The sequence below is a fragment of the Calonectris borealis genome, chromosome 6 (assembly GCF_964195595.1).
Source record: "Calonectris borealis chromosome 6, bCalBor7.hap1.2, whole genome shotgun sequence".
In the NCBI taxonomy this organism is placed as follows: domain Eukaryota; kingdom Metazoa; phylum Chordata; class Aves; order Procellariiformes; family Procellariidae; genus Calonectris; species Calonectris borealis.
The window spans coordinates 11438334-11460865 of record NC_134317.1 but is presented as its reverse complement, the minus strand read 5'-3'; the positions used below and the strand labels follow the sequence as shown (position 1 = coordinate 11460865).

The following is a 22532-nucleotide window of genomic DNA, read 5'->3' as shown; positions in this document are numbered from 1 at the left end:
GGAAACACCGTGAAAACCTACCTACAAACAGGGCTGCAGAGTGGAACCATGCAGCAAAGTTACATCTCAACCTAATTGTTTTTAAATTTTTTTGTTGTTGTTAAATAAACCGCTTTAAATACCTACTTCAGAGAGCCTGGACAGAGCGGTATAGCTTTCCTCTCACTATCTAAATAAGGCCCCTAACAATGTTATCACTTTTCAAAACACATCTGTCCCGCAGCTCCTAGCCCAGACAATTGGCAGGTAACCAGTTAATAAATGTCTTCGCCAGACTGTTGAATAGGCTGGCCCCGGCTCAAGAGTGATGTCAGGGCCATTCAATGCACTATAATTGGAAAAACCTGGGGAAAGCAATTCCGTGTTTTTTAATAAATAAAGAGCCTATTAGCAGCCTCCTGCTTTTATTCACCACGGTGTCTACCTGGTTCGGTAGCAAAGTGGGATTTTTTTTCTGCTGCCGCTCGCTCAGTGATTTCTACTTGGAATTGGATGCCAGTTTCCAGATGTGTCTCAGGCCAGGAAGTCAGCAATCAGCCTGGATAAAGCCTCTGGGATTCGCTGCAGATCATCTTCTGACACACACATCCTTCCTGCGCCCTCTCTTATGAAATCGGGGCACACCCCTCATGCCCAAAAATAAAATAAAACAACCCAGAGCCAAGCAAAAGTCCCCGATTAGGACACTTTGATCACTTTCATATTAAATATGTGGGAATATATTTAATTAATTCAATCCATCAAGGCCCCCAAGGCACCATTTGAGGGATCTTTACAACACCAGAGTGTTTATTTACATAAATCACTTTAACAATTGCAGGTTCCCTGTCTGCTGGAGCAGCCCCAGGAAGAAGCTCCTCTCCCACAGCTCTTCACCAGTGGTACCCACAGTACCCACGGGAGAGCATCAGCTTCCCCGGCTCGGCCGCAGGACACCCGAGGGGGATGAATCCTCCAAAGGACTCATCCTCGGAGGAAGAAGTAAGGATAATAAATGGGTTTTCTGAGCTCTGCGTGAGCAGCTTTGGGAAACGGGTGGCACAAAGGACATGGTCTGCATGGAAAATAATCCCAAGCAGAAGCACCCTGACAGCAATGCGCCTTTCAAGGCTCCCCGTGTCCCTGAGAAACAAACTACCGGGGCTCCCCAGCCGGGAGGAGAGGGGCTCAGCCCCAGGCACGCAGCACCGTCTGCTGCAGGACGGGGGGGTCCCAGCCCTGGGGGTCCCCAGGGGCCAGACCCCCACCCTCCAATTATTGAATTCCCAACAAAACCATTTATTTTTTCTTCCCCTAGGCATTTAAGAGGCTGTTGTCGGGCCCCTTTCGCTCATGTTGCGATTCCTTTCATCTCCCCAACAAAGCGCAATCAAATTAACACCAGCTCTCCCCCCAAGACCCCCCCTCGACGCACTCCCGCAGCCGCTCTGCTTCAACAGGGCACCTGAGAGCCGCTGCCAAAACAGGAAAGCAGGCGCCTAATTGAAAGGGAGTATTTGGGAGTCACCCTAGACAAAAATTAGCAGAGATATGCTAGGAAAATAAAAGAGTGGGCATTAACGGCGGGCTTATCTTCTTTTTCCATGACTCTAACGTTCGGGACGTGAAGAAGCCAAAAAGTTTCACATACTGTTCTGAGGAGCTGGTGACGGAGAGGAGCATCCTCTGCTTTACATTCACCGCTCCCCCCAAAATAACTCGGGCTGATTTTGAGGTATGCACCTCCAGAATTAAAATGCAAACGTTCGCAAGCCAAGAAAACCCTGCATCGCTTCCATGCAGTTGTGCAGCAAGCGCTGAGTCTTGGTTATGGGTTGAGAAGTCGAGCGCTGCCTTCATTTCAACTCACCCGCGTTAGGTTTGGTAAAAACAGTAAGTTGTGCCTAGGGAGAAAGAATACGGATGTTTTCCGTCCCGAGGAAGGAGCACGGGGGCCTCCATTTCTGAAGGTGGGACTGAATTTTAAGGTGAGCGGCCGGAGGCAGCTGGAAGAGGCTGGTTTTCAGACAGCACAGGGAGCCCCTCTCCTCGCTACCCGCTCCTGGCCAAGATCCCAGCCTGGGACCGTGACCCGTCCCCAGGGGAAGCGCTGGCCGGAGCCAAGGGGAGGATTTAGGATTAACTCCAAAAAATCAGCCAGTCCCACCCCACCCTGCAGGCAGCCTGCGGGAAGGAGCAGAAGCCCTCGGGGCCGGGCAGAGGGACGCCGCGGCCTGGCAGGGAGCAGGCGGGCCGGCCTGCAGTCTCCGCAGGGACGGCAGCATCTGGACAAGCGACCCAGAGCATCCCCCGTCTGCCTGAGCCGCTCAGCTCCTCCAGCCCCAGCTCCGGGCTGAGCCCGGCCGGCTCTCGGAGCGGGAGCGAGCCACAGCGATAGAGAGCCGGGGGGGTGGGGGGAAGGAGAAAAAGCAGCGGGAAGCCCCGCTGAGAAGCCCCCTTTTGTGTAAACACACTCCGTCCTCAGACTAAAAATAAAGGCAAACCACAGGAAGGGAGTGAGTGCTTGGACAATATCCGATTTGGTGTGTGCCTGGGTGTGAGCCGAGGGAACGGGGAGAAGAGCAGGGGACTCCACCCAGCGCAACCACACAAAGGCAGTCGTTTAAGACCTTCAAGATGGACAGGCATTCCTGGAGATTATTTAAATCCAAATAACTGCTGCTTGGCAGATGCGCAGTCCTTTGGTATGTGTGCAGCGCTTGGAAATGTGAAGTGAGGGGAACGGCTGCCATGGTAGGAGCAGGAAAGGCAGGATGACTGCACGAGGCCCATTTTACAGGTTCAGAGACCGAGACCTGACGCTGCAAGCTGAGACCCCATAAACCTGTCATAAAACAAGGAAGCAACCCAGGCAAGATGTCAGCTGAAATCTTTCCAGTTCACAGGTCTGTCCCCAAAAATTCCCCCTCCCACGGCTCTCCCTGCACGCTGCCCTTCGCATCTCCGTCACCGCTGCAGCCGAAAAACCAAACCCAAAACAACGGCACGCACGTGAAGGCTGCGGAGAGCTGATCAGTTGACTGCCCACCCCAAAGGGGTCTCAAATGCTTGCCCAGGTGCTGGGCTCAGGTACCGCACGCCGCCGCTGCCATCAGCCGACTCTCGAGGATGGAGCTTCACCGACACCTGCGCGTCCCAGCCGCAGCCTCCTGCGCTGCCTTGCAGGAGGGATGCCTTGCTGACGGGTGCAATCGCACCCAGGAGACAAGCATCCATCCATGCCATGCAGAAAGCATGCAAGACAGAAGGCTTCTTGAAGGCCAGCGCTCACCGTTGGTGCTGACACACCACTCAGAGGCCTTCTGGGGAAATGCAGGACTTGGGAAGAACCAACTGTTCAGCCTGGACTCAAAACCATTCTCTCACACGGAAACTGTCTCTAAAAGCAGAGAAACCCACAGCTCTTCCCAACCAGCCTTATGGCTGCAGGTTCCATCATGTGGGCAGCGCTGCTCTGGGGTACTGGTGTTCAGGGCTTGGATCCAGCCACCATCAGCCCGACCTTCCTCCGTGCCCTGCAAACCTCCCTCTCTTTAGCCAGCCACGGCTGAACTGCAGCATCTGTGATGCTCAACTGCCTCGTTCCTTTCCTTTCTCTATTTTCTGTCAGAAAAAAATGACATAGTGCTCAGCAGTAGAGGAAATCAAAGACGTCTACGTTGACCTCAACTTGGACATGTTTCCTGCTGACGTTTGTATTCCTCTAATTCTCTCCTCCTGGTCCCATGTTCACTTTCCTACCACCAGCTCTCACCCCAAGCATTCATTTTCTCTCTACTATTAGAAAGGTCTCTAGGTCCACATTAAAGGTCTCCTCCGAGCACAACCGAAATGCAAACCCCTCCGTTTCCTTTAGAAAACAACTTCCTATGAAACGCAGCTGTTTGGAGCAGGTCGGTTGCTTTCTCTGCAAAACACGCCACACCGAGCACAACCGTCCTCGCTTCGTTCTCGTTTGCAAGTGTCTGCTGAGACTTTTGCCGGCTTTCATTTGGGGCATTTCTTACATGCTAAATATAAAACGCAAACGCCTTTCCACAAGGCTCTCTCCGAGAGAGGAGCAGCTGCTGTTGCAGCAGCTTCTGCCCCCACCCCACCGCCCCGGTACACCGCACCGGCAGCACAAAATAACACAGCAGTGCGAAAACACAGACGTGCCACCGGTGCTACGAACACCTCCGTGACTCACCTCCTGCCGCCGACTTGGCGGCTGAATCCTAACTAAATCAAAAACTGAAGATCCTTTCTTTAAAGCGACGTTAGCAGGTCGCTTGCAACCCCTGAGGTGCTGCTGGACGCAGGGGAAGCCAAGAAAAAGGTGACACCTTCTGTTTACTCAGCTAATTACACTTCATTATCGCTGAAGCGGCCGCTGCGGCACTGATGGACCCCTTCCACCGCAACTCCCCGCGTCTTGAGACGTGTTTCCCTGCAGACACCTCTCAGGGATGAGGATGGAGGAAGAGGAAGGGGACTCGGGGTGCAAGCAGGGCTGCAGCTGGGAGCCCCGAACCTCTGCCTTGCCCAAGCTGGAGCCACCGCTGCAGGCTGAAGTCAGGCTGGGGAAGGTTAACAGGGGAGACTTGGCTCCTTGAAACCCCAGCAGTCACCCAGCTCCCCCCTCAGCTCCCCAATATGGCCCTGGGCAGCAAAGCCAGCGGCGTGCACAGCTCACCACAGCCAGGGTCTAAGTGACCTCAGGGGTCTCTGGGGAGAAGATCTCCTCAACGCAAAGTCACAATCCTCCGTTTGTCGAGGGCACAACGCTTAATGCGGCGTTAGACAGCAGAAGGCTACAAAGTGCGTTTGCAGTCGCTCTCTGTTGTTGGAAAACCTCCGAGTGCAATGCAAGTATAACAAGCACACGCATTGAGAGCTCAATTCCTGAGGTTAAACACCTAAATTAATACGGCATCTTCAGTCACGCTCTGGAAATACTTACTCCTTGCAAAATTACGGGTTGCCTCTAAAAGATCAGTACCAAAGGACAGGGGAAGCGCTGAACTCCACCTCTGCTCAGATGTGTAACTTCACAAAGACACCTAAGGAGAAAACCCCAGGGGATTAACGCCTCCTGACCCCAATGTGATGAACCCCCAGTTTTACCTGGATCAAGGTGTGTAAAGGACCCGACGACAAAGTCCAGCGTCGAGACGGCCAGTAGGAAGAGCAGCAGGAGCTGGAGCCTGATGATCCACTTCACCCCGGCCAGGTTGATCCCCAGCAGACCCAGCAGGACAGCCAGGGAGATCCCGCGCACTGCCCAGATGTTGCTGAGGCTCAGGACATCCGCGATGGACTCCGCAAAGCCAGTGATGTACATGGCACCTGCAACGCACTGAAGGACAGAGCTCTGTGAGTGCCCCGTGGGAGAACAAGGGATCCCCGTCCACAGCCCCCGTGCCGGGCTGGGGATCCCCGTTCAGACAGACAGACAGTTGCTGTCACAACACAATCTTTAATGTTACCCTGGCCTACAGGGACTGAACCTTATTGCTGTAGGACAGCACGCTGCCAGGGCAGCGTACCCACTGCCCAGGTGAAGAGAGAAGGTTGGGCGCTAGGGCCAGCAGCCCAGCAACTTTCCACTGGCTTTAAGATTTACCCTCCATTAATGCTCCAGGAGAAACCCCGCTGGCTTCTCCGAGAGAGAAAAGGATGAGTCAACCTCTAAGTTTCTTCCCTTCTTCTGTTCCTCTGAAGGAAAGGGTCCCAGTTTAACACCTGCCTGAAGAACAGCAGTTTGCTTCCCCCTTCATTGCCTCCCAGGGGTTATTTTTAACTCAGTGTTTAGTTTGGATGTAAAGTCTGATGTTTCGCCGGCTCCCCATCTCGTTGCTGGAACGGAGCCTGCACTTTTGAGGAGAGCGCATTGTGCAAGCCATGCCCCCCGAGCTCCCGGGAAAGCTGCTTGTTTGTCTTGCTGCAGGGCAGGACACGCGCTCTGCCCTGGGTGGCTGAGGGTCTGCGGGACGGGACATCTGCAGCACAGGTTCAGGCCCCAAACCCCACTGCGGGGCAGCAATCCTAAATACCGGGACATTTCCCTCCCAAGGTTCCCACTAGCTGACATTTCAGCCACAACCTTTTCCAGTGCATGGCACCCCGGCAAAGCAGGTCGGGGCACGCAGCTGCACGCCAGCACGGGTGGTGTGACCTTGGGCCCTGCGACCCCACTATCCCCATCCACAGACGAGGGATGTGCAGCACAGCTCCCACACGACTGGAAGGGAGAAAACCCCCACCCAAGCCAGCAAGAGTCAGAGCAGACCCCTCCTTCACTGCAGATCCCCCTTGGACCGACCCAGCACCGCTCCACTGAGGGTCTTCAGGACAACCTGACCCGTACCCAGGAGCTGCGGGTTCGTGTGTGGTTTTCGGCAAGCAAGGTGCGTGGGATTCACCTGTTCAGACTCGGACACCTACAACTTAGATCCTGGAGAAGGATTCACTTCCATCATAGGCAGACACCTAGCATACATCAGGTGAACTACACCCTGAAAGTCTCTTCCTCCTTGCTGGTAGCCCCACCATGAATGTCTCCACCAGAGGACTCTCAGACTCTGCAACGTAGTCCCCAAATAAGTGGATATATTCTTGCTTACTTGTGTTTAGCGTGGCCTACACTGCCACTGAGTGCACCACGCATGTCCTACACGGGTGCTCTCTCTGGAAAACAGGTCCCTCTTGAGCTAGCAGAAGACAACGCCCTGCGCCGGCACAGCTCCCCTTGGGGCACCCACAAAAATTGCACTCTGAAGGGAGCAGAGGCAGCGAGCCTCTGACAGTCTCAGCACCGCAAGCCTCCTTGAAGCCTTTCCTTTGATGAACCATGAGCATCACCAGCAGAACGGAGGAGCTGGGTGCCCACAAGCACCTGCTGCTCGGCGCACAGCAGTGGCCAGGGCCCCAGCGGCACTGGGACACGGGCTGGTTTCTCATGAACTACCCATCTCGAAATCAGAACTGAGCTCTAGGCTGAAATTTGCAGAAATCAGTCCCTCACGAGCCTTTGTAAACCACACACTTTGCTGGGCGAGGAACGTAATTGATTTTCAACACCCAGACAAGAGCTGCCACTATCTTTGCTTTTGGGATTTTAAGGCTGGACCCTGGAAAACCTCTGCTTGCACAGACAGGTCTTACTGCAAACCACTCCAGGAAAGGAGACTGCAGAGGAAAGCACCGAACCCCGGCCTCACAGTTAGAGCTGTGGTGACCAAACACGCGTCGGTCTCCATAGGACCTAGTAGATGCGTGCTGCATCGTTTAGGGCAATCTGATTAAGCCTCTCCTCTGGAGCATCCCAGGAGGACAGCAAAGCCCAACCGGGTCTCAGCTCACCTCAGCTGGTGCGGCAGGCACCCATCTCTGCAGCAGCCCCAGGGCACTGAGCCACCTCTCATCCCCCAAGGCATCAGCAGCACGTGGCCAGTCATTCCCCACTTGCCCCAGTCAGACCAGGGAACGGGGAATACCCCCATTTCTGGCCCAACTCGCCTCGTAATGGAGGTTACAGCACTCCGTGAGCATCTTGCGGCCGGGGAGCAGCCTGCAGCTGGTGCAAAGCACGTTGGGCAGGAGGCACGGCCAAAGAGAAGGGAAAGGCATCAGCGTTCGGGAGCGGGCAAAGCGTTCCTAAGCGAGCTGCCAGCTCCCACCCCGCAGCCCCCCGTGCGCACGGGATGCCTAGGCAGGGGCCGGGGCTGCCGCGGCCCAGCTTTTACGACCCTCAGGACAGGCTGCAACCTGATTGCTTTCCCAGACGGGGTCTGCTCGGAGAGCGAGAGTGGAAAATATGACAGGAAGGATTCTCATGTGTGGCCCATTTCCATATCTTGGCTTGTAACTGCGTTCAGTTTGTATTTTATGGACACTTGCTTTTAATCTGCAGTGAAAGGAGAAGAGGGGATTATTTTTGGTTTGGGGGTTTTTAAGGGTTTTCAGAGATTGCTGCAAGCCAGTCAGTTAAAAACAAACCTCAATAAAAATGCTTTTCTGCTCACCACATTTTATACTGTTCATAACATCTTTATGGGGGGAGGGGGTTAAGTTACTGCAGGTTTAAGAGATTACTTTCCATTCTTTATGTTTACTACTTGTGTATTTTGGTGCTGCACCACCATGACGGCTCCTTGGGGCCTTTCGGAAAACCCAGAACTGTGACTTTTGGATCTCAAGAAGTCAATTAGCTGTGGCCCTTACCGCTGCCCAGCTCTCCTCCCGTCCCAGCTCCACTTCTGCTGGCTCCCGCAGAGAAGCGGCCAAGGCTTGCCCGGTCCCTAAGGGCACGGGGAGCACGCCAAGGCCAACCCGCCAGCCCACAGCCACTCGCTGGGCTTTAGGTGGCCACCCTGGCCTCTCCCGCTTCGGTTTAAGTCAAGTCTCTCGTCAGCAAGGGCATGTCCTGGCAATGGGGGTAATTTGGGATGGGAAGGCATGTCCTGCACGGTTCGCTGGTTCAGACACCCAGTTCCTCCACCGTTGCAACCCGTGCCAGGCGCGCGTTGCCATGCACAGGCTTGCTCTTGGGGAGCAGAGCGGGGCTGAATGCTCCCCGTGGTGCTCTCCCATGCTGTCCAGCATACTGGAGCATTACTCAGATTTTACCTGGAGCATTACTTCCTGCGGCAGCACAGGATTAATATCTGCATTGCAAAGTTTCTAAATTTTCTTTAAATAACTTTTTTTTTTTTTTTAATTACCTGACCGAAAATATAAAGGAGGCCAATGGTGCCCCCTACTCGACCTCCAAGGACAGTAGAAATCATGGAGTAGACTCCTCCACCTCCGATGTTGCACTTCTCACACACTCCAATTCCAGATAAGACCGTCACCAGGGCAACCAGGATGACAAAAGACACCAGAAACATGCCCATTACAATGCCAGTATTTCCCTGGAATTAAAAAAAAAAAAAAATCAAATAAAGATCAACTCACACCAACTCTGTTGAGACAGAAAAAGGACCTATCCACTTCTAGTCACTAGTGATCAATGAATCTGGAGTCATTACAGATTAAAAGAAAAACACACACACTCCTACTTATCTGATTAACATAATTGATTGCCAAATTTACAGTTCCTATTAGCGCCCCTTTGAAGACGACCTGCCTCATCCTGGGGCTGGGCAGACCTTTGCATAAGCAGGTTCTGCTCCGTCACGGGGCTCCTGCAGGAATCACCGATTTCGTTCTCTGGTTTAAAAAGAACGAGGTCAGACAATGATTCAGCCACCACGGGCAGGGGATCACTGCCTATTTGCATGTTTTAGAATGACACGCTTAAAGAAAAAACCCACTTTCATAACAAAATTGAATCTCTGGGATTTGCGACAGTTGATTTATTAACAGCATCAAGCTCGCCTTTTAATTTTTCAGAACATTTACCGTTAAAAGCTCTGATCCTCCCAAACAATGAGATACCAAAGAACAAACCCCCCCAGGCAACGCGGTGTGGAAGATAAAGAACACTCTCGTAAACCAGCGCCCTGGGCCGTATCTGCAGGACGTCCGCCCAGTGGCAGGCGGCTCTCGCTCTCCCTGTACTCGGGGGAGTTTTGTGCAGAAGATTCAGCCCCCCTGAAAAAAAAAACCCCTTCCTGCTCCGGGGGGAGGGAGGAGCTGCTGCACCAGCCGCGGTCTCACTGTGGGATGAAGAGCAAAAGCCTCTGCAAAAACCCAGCTGCAGGTCCCTGTTTGGCAGCTTGAAGGGCCAGCATCACCTCTGGTTTTGGGGGTTCAGTTCAGGTTGGATTTTCAGAAAGAGAAGGCGCTCAGTACCTCCAAAAGCATTCAAGCACCTCTTCCGAGCTCAGGACCTTCCAACTCTCTTGCACATGGCTGTAATTTATTTTCCAGGGTCAAAAGTTTTTTCCCTCGTGCTCCAGCCCACCTTCCCCTGCTGACAAATCGCTCAGCCCCGTGCACGGCGATTCCAACTGCACGATCAGAAATCTCCAGTGCCCAGTGCTTCGGTAACGTCTGGCTCCCCTTCCCCTGCCTTTACTCATATTACAGGCCATGTCCACATCACTCCTTTCCAACCTTGCTCCTTCTCCTCCTGCTCCCGCAACGCTCATTTCTGGGGTCACGCTAGCCTTGATGGGGTTTGTTTATCACCAGCACTAAAAGACTGCTTCTCAGCTTTGGGGTTGGTTGAAATCCCAGATTTTTTTTTCTTTTCTCTTTTTTGTGAAACGACAGAAACATAGCCAGGATGTTGCTATCATCATAAAATCCTATTTTGGTTCAGCATCCTGCTGCCTTTGACAGGGGCTTTATCTGGTCAGTAGGGAACGGAGCCAAGGTTTGCTACAAACGCAGCTGCTGGCTGGGTCAGCACCACAACCCACTACAACCCGACGCTCTTTTTTTAAAAGGATAATTGTTCTTTTTCTTCAACAGCTTACCCTCAGGTTAAAAGGGTTAATAAATATGACACGCTTTTCCAGAATCTGCTGGTGGCACCAGACTATGGCAGCAGCTAGTTAATGGGCAACCCAATGGTTCCCGCAGAAGAAAGGGTTAACGACCAGGGAGAAAGGCTGGACTCACAGCAACAATAGCAAGCAGAGAAAGTGGGAAGGAAAAGCCCCCATTAAACACTGATGCTTATTTACGCATTCATGCTGGCAGGGGTTAGTGCAGCGGTACAATAGTTGTTGAACCTTTCGGCAAGATTAGGGTCGCCTGGAATTGCAAAGCTTTACCAGCTCCGGCTCTGGAAATCTATAGCAAAAGCCTGACTCTGCGAACGGCTCAACATATGGCCGTCCTCTGCCAGGGGAGCTCTCTGCCAACTCGACTTCTCCTCCCTTCCCTTTTACGCTAGCTTCCAGCTGTTTCAGTTTTTCTTTTATTTACTGGCTTTATTTTTATTTGCGTTTGCTCCAGCAGTAACTTGCTTTCAAAGGAGACGTGGAGGAAATAAGATCAGGAGGAAAAGGGAGCTGGGAAAATCATCCCGACTTCTCCACCACGACGACTGCAGCTCCCCTCAAAGCCTTCAGAGAAGCAATTTTCAATACAGAGTGCAAGTCTCTTCCTGCCCCTTTTGGAAGATGTCCACCGTGCCGGTGACACGAACTCATGTCTGTGACACGAGCTCTGCCCGAAGTTCAAATCCCACCCATCCCTGGGGGAGCTTTCCTTCTTCTAAAGGGAAATTTTAAGGGACAATACAACATTTTGCATCAGGAGGGGAGCAGAGGCGCTTCCAGGCTCTGAGATAAGCCTCAGTGAGATACTATTCTGGATCCACAAGCAAAGTCCCTTTGATAGTGATGACAGTTTCACCTGACTGAGGACTCTCCGTTCAAGACATCAGGGACTCCAACACTGACACGTTTGGAAGAGACCTGCTTCGGTGGTGTTGGGAAGATGGCCCAGTAGCTGTAACTACGGCAATACGCTTTATCTGAAAAGCGTCTATTTTGTCTCAACAACACAACGCAAGGGTGTCCCTGTTCATTGTCAAGGTTGGTTGCTGTGTTTTTCTTTTTCTTTCCTGAAGCTAAAATCAGAAACCACTTACAAAGACCTCTTCAGTTTTACATTTTAGTGGAACTTTTTGAAATGTTACCAAATACCAGAGGATGTAAGCAATGCCTACAATGAACAGCACAGAATCCAAAACACTTGAAGGGTGGTGATGGAGATACAAGGTAAGGAGGTGAAGAGGAAAATGCCTATTCACACGTTCAACCAAGTCAGCACTCACTCACCACGAGCCATCCCGTCCTCAGGAAAAGAACCACTCCAAAAATGTTGATCATGCAGGAGGTGAAGACACCATCCCATGTTCCAAAAAGCACCGGCTCCCACACAAACAGCTGGATCTTCCACCAGGGCTTGGTCTGCGTTTGAGATACCTAGAGGAAAGCAAAGACGTCGGTTTTACCTCTCGTGCTTTACAGGCAGGCTGCAGAAGTGCTGCAACGGCCAGCCACCAACAGTGGGATGGGCACCAACAGCTGCTAAGACACCACTTTGCTGCAAATTGTCCCTAAGATGAAGGGGCAGCAGAGCCGTTGGGATCCCTGGGCCCTGGAAGAGAGGGTTCCCTGCAATACCCTATTTATATTCTTGTGGGATAAGGAGCAACAGAATCCTACTCAGCCTCAGCAAATTAACCCCTTTGATGATGTTACATGAATCAAAACCACCATTCAAGGGGTCCTTTACTGAGCCTGCAGCTATACATTGTACGTCTCCTTCTGTCCCTACCAAGCACTCCACCAAGACAAACAGGGTCCTCAGTGCACTGGAGAAGTCTCTTAGATGAGATGACAAACCAGGCTGGACCTGGGACTGGCAGAGTAGGTTAAGATGGTCTTCCCATCACACACAGTCATCTCTGATCGGGACACCACGTTTCTAGAGCAGACACGGGACTCTGGTACTCGGGGCACCAGTGAACTTCACAGCTGCTGGAACTGAGACCTGAAACTCCAGGGAAACTGCAGTTTTCCTATTGCAACTGCTCCCTCTGGGCCTCTGGAAACCAAGTCTGCTCTTTCCCTTTCTAAATAATACACCTCAGGTTTACTTAGCAAAAAAAAGGGCAGTTCTGTTGCCTCAGTCCTGTTCACCTGCCACAGAGGTGACCAGGAGGAGGTGCAGAGACCACGGAGATGGAAACTTGGGCTATGAAGGGAAATGGCTCTCCCACATACCTGCTGTGCTTCCTCATGGAACAGCTCTTGGACATGTCCCTCACTTCTGGCACGATTCAGGCTGAACATCGTATCCTTCGTGCTGCCTCCGCCTGCCCAACACACGGCTCTAGCACTACAACAGGCGAGGCTGATCCCAGCAGAAGGTCAGCTATTCTCCTCGGTCAAATTCCTGCGGTGCTGGATCCTCCGTTGTAGAAGATTCATGGTTTTATTGCGCTTTACTGTGAAAGCAGGAAAGACAGAAGACACGACTGTTGCTTTCTTAGTCTGCAGAAGCACAGGGCTATTACCCAGACGGAGCCGACGGCAGCTCGTAGCAGATGCTGAACCACAGAGTGACAGCACAGCAAGCAGAGAGCAATACTCCCCCAGCACCCTCCCAGGGCCTGCCCGCGGCACAGGCTCTATCATCAGTCCTACATTTAACAGCCCTTGGTGGCCTTTTCGGAATCTATCCGCACCCCTGACGTCCCCAGCATCCTGCAGCACTGGCTCCGCAGCTTCCCTGTGTGCTGTCTGGGAAAAGTATTTCCTTTCATTGGTTTTAAATCTGGTGCCTGGTAATTTCATCGCACGTCCCCGTGCTCCGGTGACATGGGACACGTGAACTATTTACTTCCCAGCACTATCCCAGCACCACTAATCACTTCACAGCCTTGATCACATCCCCTTCAGCTGTACCTTTTGCAAACTAGAGTCCTGCCGACGTAACCTCTCCCCGGCAAGCGACCTCGTTACCCCGCTCTGCCCCTCTTCCAGTACGACGGAGAGATGGAACTGGAGCAGCTGAAGGTGTCCACCACCACAGACCCACACGCCGCATTACGGAGCTCTCAGACACATCCCCTGCACCGATGTGGAGGAGCCTTTCTCCATGGTCGCACCCACCCTTGGAGGTACAGTCGTCTTGCCTGCAGTGGCCCGACTTCCAATCTATACCTGCCACAGGCAGCCTCTGGCAGCGGGTCAGGCTTAATTCAACACCAGGTATGTACCAAGAAAGCGGCATCAGGCTTTATTTCAAGGATAACTTAACACATCTTTACAGAAGGGGAAAGCTAGCACAAATATTCCTCTGCCTCAAAATTGCTGGTTCCTTCCTCCTTGGGCTGGTTTTCATAGGAAGATCTCCCTCTAATTGTGGAGAGCTGCTTTTATACACCTCCCTCCAGCTGGCTGCAAGTCCTAACTTCCCCCAAACGGTGGGGGGAGTTGCGATGGCCATCAACCACTTGCCCACAGTCTCCCATGCCAGTTGCCAACAGAGCCTTTCTGGCTGTTTCCCAGCACAGCAACACCATGCCCAGGTAACAGGGCATGCAGCCAGAGGGGAGCAAGACGTGCTCCACAGCTGGAAAGGGCAGCTTCTCGGGATCATTGGCTCTCCTGGGGTCGATACAGTTTCCTGGCCAGTTGAGCTCACATGCTTACAAGAACCAACCATGATCACACAAGGCTTTTACTAATGGCTGGACACCTTACCTGAGACCAGAGACCCAATTTACCAGGGCTCAGTGTAGGAATCTCTGACTCCTCAAGCTTGCAAGCTACGGCGACAAGACAACCAACAGAAATGTGCTCTTTCTATTTCACAGGGACATACAGAAACTGCTTCAGGTCACTCAGGATTTCTCCAACATGGTCTGAATCCCAGCTCCCAGATCAGCACTTTCACCATCCTGCCTTTATTAGTCTACTTTTAAATACCCTATAATAAATAACCAATGGTGCCGCTGCTCCACCACAGTGTTTCAGCTGCAGAAGGTCTCCTGCAGCTGGGGTACAATGGCCAGCATGGGAGGTTTCTCCTCGCCTTGTCCACGTGGCCGGTTAAGCAGCACCAAAGCCGTAAGAGTTCATTGATTCCCCGCTGCTCCCTCCCCTCCTCTTGAAGCAAATAACCCTTCGCAATATCACACATGGCTGCTGTTACGGGGAGATTGGGGCTTCAAGCAGGGCAAAAGCAGCAGGAGCAGATGAACTCTAAACAAATAAGGCTCATGTTTTTATGCAAATAGCCGTAGTAATAAAAAAAAGGAAGAAAATACACAACCTGAAACAAGATTACAATTGAATAGCCGTATTTTCCTAAGATTCCCCAACACAGCCCTTCCTCAGTAGAGATTTCACTCAGTAAAGGATTCACGGCGGTCATCCAAACTCTTGTCTTTCACAGCAGTTCCAGCTGGATGTAGAAAGAAGAGGGAGGCTGCAGCCTGGCAGCTCCCGGCTCTCCTAAACCACTCCACCGAGGGAGCCCAGGAGGAGGTGGCCCCGACCCCTTGCAGCAGCTCAGGGTGGCTGAAGCCGCTCGTTCAGCGTGCCCGTAACAGCACGGATTTCAGACCTGGAGCTCACCTTGCAGGAAACGTTAACCTCCTAGACATTTAAAGCCCCTTATCTTGCAATTTCCTTCCTTTTTCTTAGCGTTAAAACCCCTCTCCTGCCCTGTGCCCCCGTGCTCTTTCTGCTTAGCCCCGCTCCCCTCGGTGTAAGAGCTTTCTCCTCTGCAACCGCAGGAAATTGCCTCTCCACTATTGCTCCTCTGGCGCTGCCAACCGCCCAATACCTTATTACTTAATCCTGCAATTGTTTACATCCTTCTTCAACGTATGGATCCATTCAGCCCTACGAGGTAACCGAAGCAAACACAGGAGGGGGTGTAAAGCGCAGAAGCGAGAGCTGAACAAACATGCCAGGACGGACGCTGCACGCGCAGCCACGTCCCGATCCATGCGACGTGCACGTTATTTTTTGCAATTTAGGGTCTGAAAGTGGCAAGTCCTTGGGGCAGGAGCCTTCTTCTCGTCTCATGCAGCACACTAAGCGTGGTGCAGCGTGGTTTCTAAGTTGCTGCACAGCACAGAGATGTTTTGCAGCAGTACTATCTACCTGGATCACCAACCCAGCGGAAGCTTTTCCTGCTATACACACCAGTCTGCCAAAAAAAACAAACAGGCACAATTTTCCTCTAATATAAGTGAGCCTCTAACTCAAAAGTTAATTGATCCTACTTTTCCTAAAGTTTCTGCCAAAGACAGTAACCAGTCTATGCATTAAAGAAGAATGGTTGTTTTAATCTTTCCATACCATTTAGCGCTCGAGAGAGCAGAAGAGCATTAGCAAACCTCCTCGCAGAAACATTACAAAGGCTTGTCTCCTTTTCCTGCGACACTTCTATATTTAATTACAAAACCAGATTCCTACAGATGAAATTTCCGTGCCCTCCGCATCCTTTCAAAGCAATAATATTTTATTAATCGTCACATTAAAGCCATTTCTGAGCTAAGCGTCGCTGCTCTGAGCTACTCAACAGCTGGCTGATTTTAAAGAGGAAAGGTTAACGCCTTCCCAAGCACAACTGCGTGTGGTCCCACGACCTCCGAAGCCTCCGTCCCTGCCAGAGGAGGCACGTCCAAGCCTCCCTCCCTCAAGGGACCTAGCAGCCAACAGCATTTTAGTTTTAATAAATCCCCTTAACTCCTCTCCAGGTCAAGTTCTTAAAAACACCTAATTTAGGGGACCCTGAGGAAGGCAGGAATTAAAGGGAAATAAAGCAGCCATCAGTGCAACGAAGGTAACACCACGCATAGGAGCGCTTGGTTATTCCCAGTTATTCATTTACTGCAACAGCCAGGACAATTACCCGACTCTTTTTGTTTTTACGTCTCTCTGCAGCGTAACTAACACTGCGGAACGCGAGAGGTGGGAAACAAGCCCGGGCTCACCCCAGCAGCTTTAATTTCCCGGTGCGGTCAGACGGCTTCGGTTTTGCAGAGGCCGCGGCAGTGCCAACACCTCCGTGCCCCAGCCCGGGGACTGCCGGCGCGGCTCGGCCCATTGCTGCACCGGGGCTGCGCCCACCCCTTCCTGGAAAACGCTACAAGTACCTGCTCACTCTTCCTTTTTTCTTTTTTTTTGCTTTTCTTTTGTCTTTTTTTTCTCTTTTCTTTTTTTTCACCTTTTTTTTCACCTTTTTTTTTTGCTTTCCTTTTTTTGCTTTTCTTTTGTCTTTTTTTTTTTGCTTTTTCTTCTGCTTTTTTTTTGCTTTCCTTTTTTTTTGCCTTTTTATTTGTCTTTCTTTTTTCTTTTGCCCTTTTTTTTTTTTTTTGGCCTTTTTTTCCCCCCTCGTTTTTTTTTTTTAGCTGTCCTTTCCCCCGTTTTCGCCCTCCCTCCCCCCCCGAGAGAGCTACTGCAACGCCCCAGCCGGAGGGAGCGGCGGGTAAAGCAAAGCAAAGCAAGGTGCCACCTGCCCGCTCCCCGGGCTGCCCCCGCCGCTTAGCCTTGTCCCCCCCCGGGCTCGGCCCCGTTGCGGGGCGCCCCCGCCGCCCCGGCCCCACTCACCTGGCGGCGCCCGGGCCCTCCCTCCTGCCCCGCCGGCCGCCGCCCCCGGCCGCTCTCCCGCGGCGCCGCCTCCCGCGCGGGCCGGGCCCGGGCGGCTGCCACGTCTGCCCGGGCAGCGCTGCCCCCCCCTCCCCGGGCCGGGGCGGGCGCGTAGCGGGCCCGCGGCCGCGGGAGCCCCCTGCCTCCCCGCTCGGCTGCGTCTGCGTGTTGGTGGCGGTTTCCACTCGCGCTCGGGGAACGCGCCGGTTCCTTCTTCCAGGAGGGGCTGAGGCACTTCAGTGCCGAAGCGATGGGCAGCGGCGCGCCCATCGCTGACCGCAGGAAACCGAACTAGTTAGGGTCTAGGAGCAGGCTTCCACTAAATCTGAAATTCTCAGGAGTCTGACAAAAAAAAAAAAAGAAAAAAAATTCATAGCTGCTCGGTTTCAGCAGAGGGAAAGCTGCCAGCCACAGGGAAACGGGACTCCGAGTCCGCGTAGGAGCGGTCGCAACCTGGTTTCAATACGAGCTCACTTCAGCGTAAACTTCCCTGTTCAGGGCTGGCAAGAAACCCTGTGACCCTGCGGAGACAAAGCTCCATCTGAATTAAAGGCACGAATTTTGGATAGTCTCAATGTAAATAGGATCAAATCTAAAGCTGGACGCCCCTCCTTAGAGCTCAAATGGCATTCAGTGACTTCGTTTACTTCCAAAATGAAGTAAGGTAAAACGAGTTAGGGCCATTTTAAATTTTCAATAAAGTATCCATACAAGACATCCACGTAATCTAGCAAACCCGCTTTGATCTTCCAGAGTGTCCCGCAGAGGCAAAGTGTAAACAAGCTTTTGCTCTCAGACAGAAACAGCAAGGACGAGCGAGCGGCAGAAAAGGAAAGCAAGAGTTCAGAGAAGACAGACCACTCTTCTCGAAGGAGGATGAAACCTAACTGAGGAAATCGGCAGATTTCTCTCCGAGATATCCCATTCCTGGAATATTTTGGAAGCTCTCCTCCAGCTCCCTTCAAAGAGGATGCCCTTTACAACTACCAGGGAACAGGTTCAGCTGGATTCTCTCAGCTTGAGGGCCAGTCCAAAATCTGAAATTAGTATCTTTGATTTGTTGCAGAACTGGTGTCACTGAGGAGTCACTAATTCACTAGGGACCGAGTCCTGTGGCTTGCCTGCAGGCACGTCTGCCCCTACGCACGCATGTGCACGCTAAGCGAGAGCTGACAAAGTTTCTTGGGGCAGTTGCCACTGCCACCCCCACCGCTGAACACTCCTTTAGGAAATCCTGCCTCCCCACTGGAAATAACGACTGCAGAAATCCAGCAAAAGGTATTTTCAAGGACCACATTGACACGTTCAAATCACCAAGCACTGCTATTAAGAAGCCCTTTCAGGAGTGCTCGGTCTTGGTCTCCGTCTGCTCCTATTTAAGTCATGGGAATTTTCAACATTTTTCTCCTTGGCAAGAGAATCCAGCCGGCAGCACTCCTTCAGCGGAGCTGCGTGCGTTGCTGAGGAGCACGCTGCTTTTCCATACTCAGCACACGAGCAAAACCATAGACTGACATACACTGTCACTTCTCCAAGGGCAAGCAACAAGCGGCAGTCATGTGCAAAGCAGTTTGCTTTCTTTAAAGAACAGACTTTGAAAATAAAGAGGTGACCCGAATGCAAGAGAAGCGGCTCTAATTTAGATTACTCATAACAAACATGTGATGATGTGGAATGGTATAAATTCCCGCAGCGCACGCTCGGGATGGCTGCGTGACTCACAGCTGGCTCAGCCACCAGTTCATGCGAGCCTTCCTCCGCACCACGCCGAGGTCTACACCGCCTTCCAGGAAAACCATCGCAAACCATTTGAGAAAGTTTTTTAAAAGGCCTAATTAAAAATTCTCTCTCCTTATGCTCTCTCCTTAGCTCTACTGGGAGGAAAAGGGGGGGGAAAATGCAACTAAAAGCTAAAATTGTTTTATCAAAGAACAACTCTTGGGTGCTTTCAGCGCTAGCAACAAACACTGCGAGTTCCAGAGGCCGGCAGGAATCCTTCCCCTCAAGCTACGTAGGTCCTCGGGACTGTTGGACCATCCGAAGCCTGGCAGACCCGAATATCAGACAGACATCCTGAACTGTGATTTGAGAAGACTTTCGATAGTTCGTATGGTGTCACTCAGTGACAACTGCTCCAGGGGATGGATTTAAGAGAGTGAAGGAAGCAACAAAAGGTTATGTGGGATAAAACAGGTAAAGGGAAAAATCTGGGGGTGTCAAAGATACAAACGTGGCCCCCAGAAACAGGGAAAGTAGCAGCGCAGAGGTCAGTCAGCAAGAGAAGATGTGAATTTGAAACATCCACAGGTCTGAGCCGTCCTGTGAAATGTGGAAAGGATTGATTCTTAGAGGAATGGATGTTAATTATCACATACCTCATCACCGTCTTCAGTTGCCAGACATACCCGTCTTTCCTAACACAGCAAGGTACAAGCCGATTTCCACGTAGACACACAGCAGAAACTGTGAATAAACTACACGATTTAGCTAATCACATCACTTAATGACCGACAAACCCTAAACCAACAGGAAAACGGGCTGTTACACATAAAGAATATGTTCCTAGACTAAATGAAGAGCCAGCCTTTTCCTATTTGAGTTCACTCGTAGTTGTAAACTGTAAAATACTTTGCTTTTAAAATGCATTTTTACCTGATTTTGTTCAGTGCGTGGTAACAGCGGTTATTGATATAGTACCCGAGCATCACACAAACAACATCCTTGTTTCAATTCCTTAAAATGGAGTTTCAGGCAACAAGAACGACTGAGAGCGCCAACACTGCCAGAGCGCGTTTCCATACCCAACGGGGGGACTCACACAGCCCTTAGGGCTCATTTTCAAGTAGCTGCAACATCCGCCACCCTAGCTACGCGTTTGACTATGGGACTGATCATCCTCTTAACTTTGATTTGACGCTTTCATTTAAGCTAACAAATGCCGTCTTGAAGAAAATCCTTTCTGAGTCCTGTTTTGGAGGAAAAGATCACTTTGGCACACTGGTATCCTCACACTTGCTTATCCATCTTTTTAAGCTGTGACTTTCTTAGGCTGTTCTGATCTGTCTATAATCAGCTTTATAACAAAGATGATTTCAGGAACTGGCAAGACAAATGGAAGAAGACACAGGACTCGAGAGAAAACAAACAAGTCATCCTCTGAGCTTCCGATGACATCCTCTACTTTGTTCTTACACATTACTGCATGGTCGAGATTACCCTGCAATTACCCCGCACATATTCCCAGCACGCGTAGTCGTTGCTTTATCATCTCTTGTGACTCAGTTTATCTTGTGACAAGAGAGACCGATTAAGGAAGTGCTGCTCCTGAAGAGCTTTCAGAGCGTAAAAATGATACCTCTTCAACAGTCGTTATTCATATTACAACACAGAAATTTTTTTTTTATAAGTTACACTGCTGAAATAATGGAATCCTCTTGGTTTCCCTTAGGCCAGGCTAGTGCTTTTGATCTAACAGCAGTTACAAAAGCTCCATTACTTCTGCCCCTCTGAAATGGCACTAATGATCACCTCTGACCATGAGAAAAAAAAAAGTATATGCAAATAAAAGTGAAGACTAACATCTGTGCGGTGGCACAGCTTGCACTTCTATAGCTGGGCCAGCTTCCCTCTCTCAGGCTGTGCAGCCGAGGTATTACCTCCTCTCAATGAAGGCAGCTACGTACAAGCTACTGCCAATGCACTGACCTATGCCAAAAGATACCGGCACAAAGCTTGGCTTGGGACTAGGCACCCACATTTCTAGCTGAGAGACTCGAAAGGTGCAGCCGCCGGCCAAACAAAAGCCAAGCCGCTTTGCCGCCAGCAGGCAGCAGTGTACAATTATCATGCAGCAACATGCCTCGGCTCTCCTGCGTAAGACAGGTAGAGCTGCCCAGGGAAAAACAGTAGTTACTTGTACACCCAGCGAACATCCAGAAGTAAGTACAAATAATGGAGGGAGGAACTGAATCCCGTGCTTTTTGCATGATGTGCATGGCTGCCGACACTGGTAAAAGCGATGTAGTTGGCTAGACTGCAAAAGATACGCACGTGCGCACATTTTAAGACTGAACCTCACCAAATCATCGTATTTAATTTCTGCCAGTGACTCGTACGTGTATGCATTCGACTGCCTTTGAAATTCAAAAGCTAGAGCAGATGCTGCAGCAGGGATGTTATGAACCTGAAGACCAGCCCTGACGTGAAAGGGGAAGGACGCTGCCGAGGAGGCAACTTACCTGAGCGACCAGGGCAGGGCTGTGGGCTTCCGAAAGGACAACACACGCGGGCTCCGTTTTAAACCCCTGTTCCAGTGGAAAGCTCTCTTCTTTAAACGCCGTATCTTGGCAACTAAAGCAGACAAAAAAGCAAACAATATTCTATAGGAAACTATCTGCTGTTGATTTGGCAAGTGCAAAGCAGGAGATAAACCAACAAATTGGACACTTCCAGACTACCTCCCTAAACCAACCCACCTCCAAATCTCTCTACTTTCATAAACTGCTGCCTATTCTGGAGCTACAAAATAGTTTCTCCTGTGCAGTGCAAGAAAATAATTTCAGAGAGAGAGATTTTTTCCAACCCTCTAAATGTACAAATAACCAACCATTTTAACAGAAAACTGTTTCCTTCTCCTAGCAAATAAAAAAGGTAATTTAATGGATTATTTTTCTCACTCAACACAAAATGTAGGTTCTGGCAATTGTTTTTAACATCAAAACATTGAAAAATATCTTCTTTTCAGTATCACTTTACTATTTGACAGTTTTAATCCTGAAAGTCAATAAGCAGAAACTATCAGCTTTGATTTCTTATTTCCACCACATAATTAAAACAAATAAAAATCAGTATAACTAATGTAAGCAAACATAACAAAACTAAAGACGAGCAGGGTGGCCGAGTACGCAGACCCTGCTTACTCAGGCATATTGCAAAGCGCACCCACAATTTAAAACTACTAAACATGAAACCATTAAACGTAGTCGTATACCGGCTGGATGTTAACATACCACGTTAAGTTCTTGAGAGGCTGTTTTAAAAACAATACCAAAACGTGCACGCTAGAGTCATAGCGAAACAAAGTCCCATCGTCATCCTGCTGTATTCACTCCGCGCTTCAGAGGCACATGAAGGCACTACAAGGCAGCAATGACTACGGCCTCGCACAGCTAAGAGGGACTGGGTAAGGGCGGCCTTCCCGGTCCCTGCAGAAGCGTCTGTGCCGATTTAAGCTGTGACTGCCTTGCGGCTGTGGGCGCCCACCTCTGCCCGGGCTGCCGTCCCCTGGGCAAGACGCTAGAGCAAATCTCACGAGTGCCCTTTCTCTGCTACCACGCAGATTCAGTCAACTGGGTTAAACATCCTCAGAAGGGGTTCAGGCTAAGGCCAGACGAAAAGCTCCTCTCCTGCAGCCACCGCTGCCCGGAGGGGGGTTCCCCGAGGTGGCTGGTGGAGAGCGCCCGGGGGGGTGAC

The 22532-nt window shown here is 51.0% G+C and overlaps 2 protein-coding genes across 5 annotated transcripts in view; one reads left to right on the top strand and one right to left on the bottom strand.

Annotated features, from left to right (window-relative positions):
- The window catches only part of PARP9 (poly(ADP-ribose) polymerase family member 9), a 542373-nt gene that overhangs the window by 211546 nt on the left and 308295 nt on the right, over nt 1–22532 (top strand). The window lies entirely within an intron of this gene.
- Nucleotides 1–22532, bottom strand: part of SLC12A8 (solute carrier family 12 member 8) — a 70604-nt gene that overhangs the window by 39843 nt on the left and 8229 nt on the right. For 3 of the 4 annotated variants that reach the window (XM_075152806.1, XM_075152808.1, XM_075152807.1), the window contains exons 2-6: nt 21299–21410; nt 12675–12898; nt 11724–11870; nt 8706–8897; nt 5107–5338 (exon numbers count right to left, since the gene is read on the bottom strand). In XM_075152806.1, coding sequence (XP_075008907.1) covers nt 5107–5338; nt 8706–8897; nt 11724–11870; nt 12675–12743 — 640 coding nt within the window. In that variant the 5' untranslated portion in view covers nt 12744–12898; nt 21299–21410. Of the gene's footprint in view, nt 1–5106; nt 5339–7749; nt 7860–8705; nt 8898–11723; nt 11871–12674; nt 12899–21298; nt 21411–22532 lie in introns of those variants that run through there. The other variant, XM_075152809.1, reaches the window with a different exon arrangement.